Source organism: Protopterus annectens, chromosome 1.part1 (genome assembly GCF_019279795.1).
Source record: "Protopterus annectens isolate FY-2018-M chromosome 1.part1, PAN1.0, whole genome shotgun sequence".
In the NCBI taxonomy this organism is placed as follows: domain Eukaryota; kingdom Metazoa; phylum Chordata; order Ceratodontiformes; family Protopteridae; genus Protopterus; species Protopterus annectens.
The window spans coordinates 1,206,984,803-1,206,990,802 of NC_056726.1; the positions used below are offsets into that span (position 1 = coordinate 1,206,984,803).

The window sequence follows — 6,000 nt, forward strand, 5'->3', positions numbered from 1 at the left end:
CCGTCCCCCAAGACCAGCTCGGATTAGGGTTCTACTCCAAGTTCTTTTTGGTGCCAAAAAAGACGGGGGACTTGAGACCGATTCTAGACCTGTCCCATTTGAACCTGTCGGTAACCAAGGAAAAATTCCGAATGGTCACTCTTCAATCTATTCTTCCCCTTCTAAGGGAGAACGATTGGATGTGCTCTATAGACCTCAAGGATGCGTACTACCACATTCTAATGGACAGACGATCCGGGAAGTTCCTCCGCTTCCGGCTGGGAGCCAGTCGCTACCAGTTCAGGGTCCTTCCCTTTGGCCTCACCACAGCCCCCAGGGTGTTCACCAAGGTATTAGCAGTGATTGCGGCCCACCTGAGACTCCAGGGAATGCAGGTCTTTCCGTACCTGGACGACTGGCTCCTGACCACCCCAACAAGGCATCTACTTTGCTCAGCCAGAGATTTCTTTCTCCGCCTAGCCCCCCAGTTAGGCATCACCATCAATTCCAACAAATCCTTTCTGGCCCTGACACAAGTCATAGAATTCTTAGGAGCCAGAATAGACACCAGAGATCTACGAGCCTTCCTGAAGTCGGAACAACTACGGAATTTGCAACTTCATGTGCGGGCCATCCTCCAATCAGAGACTCCACCGGCGGAATTGGTCCTGAGGGTGCTGGGCTCCATGGCGGCAGCGATAACGCTCCTTCCATGCGCCCGTCTGAACATGCGGGTACTGCAGTGGACCCTTCTAGTACAATGGTCCTTTCTGTCTTTTCCTCTCCATCACCCCATTGCTATCAGCAAGGCTTGCAGGAGGGCTCTATTATGGTGGCTCCATGCTCCGGATCTCCATATGGGCCGACCCTTCTGCACCTCTCCCCCTCTCGCCACGGTGACCACGGACACCTCCCGCCTCAGGTGGGGGGGGCATTATTCAGGCAGGACCGTCCAAGGCACGTGGAACGATACAGAGACCTCCCTGCATATCAAAGTTCTGGAGATGAGAGCGGTGCTGTACGCGTTGCAAGCACTTCAGAATCTCCTCCCCATAGGAACGATTGCAATTCAGTCGGACAACATGTCGGTTGTCTGGTACATCAACAAACAGGGGGGAACCAGGTCTTACCCTCTATGCCATGAAGCCATGAGAGTGTGGGAATGGGCAATTTCCACCAACCGCTTTCTGATTGCAACGCACATTCCGAGGCGGGCCAACATCCTAGCGGACAAACTCAGCCGCACCCTTCTTACCCCTTACGAGTGGTCTCTCAACCCACTATAGTAGCAAAGCAGATATTCGCAATATGGGGGCAACCCTGCTGCGATCTTTTTGCCTCTCCTTCAAACACCAAATGCGGCAATTTCTTCTCTCTGATTCCCCCTCCAGGGGAAACCCCAAGAGACGCTCTGGTGCATGCTTGGCCACCCGGTCTACTTTATGCCTATCCTCCTCTACCCCTGATGCTGCAGCTCTTACAGAAAGCCTCGCGTTTGGGGAGCAGGATGATCCTCATTGCCCCATTCTGGCCTTGGCAAATTTGGTTCCCTTACCTGTGGTCTCACCTAATGAATCCCCCTTTTATTCTGGATCCCAGTCCGGATCTAATCTCCCATCCGTCGGGCATACCGACCCCAAATCTGGACAATCTGAAGCTGACGGCTTGGTCCTAGTTAGGACACCCGGTATCTCTTCAACAGTTAAAGCCATCCTCGTGGCAGCGCATAAGCCTTCCACCAGGAAAGTGTACCGCAGTAAATGGAAACGTTTCTCCATCTGGGCGGAGCATCATAATCTAGATCCCTTTACGGCTCCTCTTCCATCCATATTAGACTTCCTAACCGAACTTTTTCAGGAAGGCGCTAGTTGCCCAACTGTCAAAGTGCAATTGGCTGCCATCTCCCATTGCCATGTGGGACATGACACAGGGCCCTTGATGTCAGCCAAATTGTGTAAAACCTTTCTCAAGGGCACCTTTTTGCCTAGACCCCCTATAAAAGCAGCCGTACCCCCTTGGGATCTTTCACTAGTTCTTCAAGCTCTGACTGCTCCACCATTTGAACCTGCTGCTTCAGTGGATCTCAAATACTTGTCCTGGAAAACAGCATTCCTTGTAGCCATTACTTCAGCAAAAAGAGTTTCGGAACTTCAAGCTCTTTCTGTGAAACCTCCTTACTTGATCTTCCATCCGGACAGAGTGTACCTCAGGACCAATCCCTCCTTCCTTCCTAAAATAGCATCAGAAACCAATATAAATCAATCCATAAATCTACCGGTCTTCTTTCCTAAATATCAGAATAAAGGAGAGTACAAGCTGCACTCATTAGATGTTCATAGGCAGCTGTGTTTTTATACTCATAGAACAGCTGGTCACAGGCAATCCGACCAGCTGTTCATTTCCTTTGCCAAATTTAATTTGGGGAAAGCAGTATCAAAAATCTCCCTGTCACGCTGGATTTCCCAATGTATCCTGTTAGCGTACCAAGCTTCTGGGAGACCCGCACCTGAAGGTGTTCGCGCACATTCCACTCGTTCCATCTCTACTTCTGCGGCCTTCAAATCTAGAGTTCCATTGGTTGATATTTGTTCGGCAGCCACTTGGGCCTCATCTCATACCTTTATTAACCACTACAAACTGGACGTGATTTCTAGAGGGAGAGCATCCTTTGGCTCTGCGGTGCTCCGCAATATCTGTCCATGATGGCCACCCAAGATTCAGGTAGCTGGGGACTCTGTCCCACAGGTTGCTGACAAATGAAGTCCCTACTTCAGATTAAGAAGTTATGTACTCACCATAACGTTCCATCTGCGTAGGTGGCTTCATTTGTCTGCAACCATCCCCCCCTCCTTCCCCCTGGCCTTCAGTGGATCTATGTGAGTTGGAATACCCTTTTTGGGTACATATTGAGGGGCAAACTTGATCTGAGGTCATGGAGGGTTGGCAGGGGATTATGGGTGAGGGGAGGAGCTAGGAGCTCGGATCCATTAGCTATGAAACAAGTGGCCGGCTCGGATCCGATATCGGATCCAAGACCCACAGGTTGCAGACAAATGAAGCCACCTACTCAGATGGAACGTTATGGTGAGTACATAACTTCTTAATGTCCTACATCACTACTGCAATATTCCTTCATACCCTCCTTCCCCCTTTCTGATCCTTTCTCCTCTTCTCCTTAACAGGTGCCCTGTCTGGCAAACCCTAGGACAGAGGGGCCCCTCTCATGTCCTACTTTGTCCCTCGTAACTGACTACTTGTCTCTCAGACATCTTCAGGATGCAGGCTTGGAAATAGTCTGAGGATTTATGCTCATCCTTCCATTGATATACCCCTAAACGCGCGAGTTGAGGTTATACATCGGATGTGTGCTCCTGGGAAGGTTACATCTTTGGTACCCCAGCGGGATGTCAGCAGTAAAAACCCATCTGTTTGGAATACTATTGTTATGATAAGTTCTTACACAACTGTACTTACCTATTAATGTTGTCAGATATTTGCCTTTTGTTAACAAAATCACACTGATCCATGTCTTATCAATTTTGGTAACATTTTTTTAGCTAATATCGACATAAACACTTTTTATAATCATGACTTCAGGTCTGAAGAGTTTTTACCATCTCTGGGTTATGCAGCCTCCACATCTTTCTTCTAAAATGCCAGTACCCCTGCTCCCGTCAGCCCTTTTAAAATGTTATTAAAGAAAGCTTTCCAGATCTTTATTACTCGCTTCCCTAACTTCCATATTTTCACAGAAATACCTTCTGCTTCTGGAGACTTCCATGTTGATTTTTTATGCATCACTGTTTTCATTTCATCTGTTCCTTTCATGTCTATTAATTGTTAAGCCTTGTCTTTCTCTAAACTTGGCATGGTTTAGTCTTCCAGAAACATTTCCTTTTGTGCCTTTTATTCCATTCTGGCTGTCAGCTTGAATACCAGTGGTGAAAAAAAAAATCTGAAAAATTTCCATGCTGTGTTTTTTTCTGACTGTTATATAGTAGGTTTGCTGCAGTCTGAAAGCTATGACATTTTCAGCTTGTCATAACACAGCTTCTACTTCAGTGACAATTCACTTTGTAGGAATCAGTTATTTGAATTGTTATTAATCAGATGCTGGGTGGCATGAAGACATGGAATCATTCATGTTTCACAGTGATTGCACATCCATTTCTCTTTTAGATGGAGGTGCCATCATTGTGGAGTTTACATGTTTTCCCTGTGCTCTTGTTTGTTTACTGGGCTGTTTCTTCCACTTCATCATGACATGCTGGGAAATTGACTAGTATTCCTAAATTATTCTTTTGGTCTGAGGGCAAGCCCCTGCACCTTCATGTGAATGGCTTGCTCCCCCCTTAACTTATACATATATCAGTTCCATTGTCACATATCAGTGATGCAAAGTGACAAAAAAGCACTGCTACATACTCTTGACTCGTACAATATAAGTTTATTCAGTTTTGACAAAGACTGAAAGAATTAAAAAAATAATGTATGAACCTGAAGTTTTAAGAGTCTAGGTACATCATCCCTGTGACCCTTTACTGAAAGAAAGGAAACAGGTGTACATAATGGAGAGACTTCAGATAGTGAGCAAGACTGCAACAGTTTAATGTGTTATTATGGTGTGCAGTAGCTGTATAAAACAAGTGACAAAAATAAAAAGCTACTGAAAAAAGGGGACAGCCACTGTCTCAGTATGGTGTTAATGTAATGCGTGTTGACAGTAAATAACTGATTTGTTATGCTTTCTATATATCCATTTCAGGGTGGATGAAGAGGTGTCCCAGAAGAACAGTGCCTTGAAGACCATACGAGAGTTGCAAGCTCACCTTGCTGAGCTACAGGAGGACCTAGAGGTAGAAAGATTGGCTCGGACCAAAGCAGAAAAGCAGAAGAGAGACCTAGGAGAGGAGTTGGAGGCCCTAAAGACTGAGCTGGAGGATACTCTGGACTCCACAGCTGCTCAGCAAGAGCTAAGGTAATACTGAAATAGGATCAGCCAGTACAAGTCCTTGGTTTTTAATATAGCCATAGTTTGGCATTATGTTGTCCTCAGTTGTGTATCTGCTTCATCTACTTTTTGTGCTTTATGTAATCAAATAATGTGGTGAGCACACTGTCAAGAATTTGCTTGTAATCCTTTGCATAACTGTATAGCACTGTGAGACACATTGTTAGGTCTCTCCTTTTTATCTTTTACATAATTCTGGGATTATTCCTGGTTACAAACCACGAATAAAATGGACAAAAACTTATGAATAAAACAAATAAAGCTGGATACAGAACTGGAATACACCAAAACACTGATTTTAATGAAGTGCTTTTCGTCTTACCTATTGGTTAGACTTCTTCAGACAAACAGCATCAAAGAAATTCAAACTTAAATAAACCCATCACTTAAAACCATGTGATAAACAAAGCCCAAAATTTAAAAGGGCATGACATTCCATATAAAAAGTTTAAAAAGGGGGCAACAGTTTAAAGTGGAGCGGCATATACTGAATACACTAATACATATAACACCTTTAAAAATTTTCAAATGGATACCAACTAAACACATATATTATATCCAACTAGCCTACAGTCACTATTTTATTTATGTTAAAACTCATTAATTAATAGAAGAAGCCTAAAAAATTTTAAAGGCGTTAAATGTATTAGTGTATTCAGTATATGCCACTCCAGTTTAAACTGTTGCCTCCTTTTTAAACTTTTTATGCGGAATGTCATGCCCTTTTAAATTTTGGGCTTTGTTTATCACATGGTTTTAATTGATGAGTTTATTTAAGTTTGAATTTCGTTGATGCGGTTTTGTCTGAAGAAGTCTAACCAATAGGTTAGACAAAAAGCGCTTCATTAAAATCAGTGTTTTGGTGTATTCCAGTTCTGTATCTGGCTTTATTTGTTTTATTCATTATTTCTGGCTATGCAGGTGGCAGGGCAATAAGACGTCAGGTACAAAGCAGATTGGGGCTTATGGACAAGGCATGAGTGCTTTATATGACAAGTCTTGCTTATTTC

General features: G+C 44.2%; 1 protein-coding gene across 4 annotated transcripts in view; it reads left to right on the plus strand.

Moving 5' to 3' along the window:
• Positions 1 to 6,000, plus strand: part of LOC122809252 (myosin-10-like) — a 3,714,157-nt gene that overhangs the window by 2,836,405 nt on the left and 871,752 nt on the right. For all 4 annotated transcript variants that reach the window (XM_044080584.1, XM_044080595.1, XM_044080606.1 and 1 more), the window contains one exon: positions 4,745 to 4,957. In XM_044080584.1, the coding sequence (XP_043936519.1) occupies positions 4,745 to 4,957 (213 nt within the window). The remainder of the gene's footprint in view (positions 1 to 4,744; positions 4,958 to 6,000) is intronic.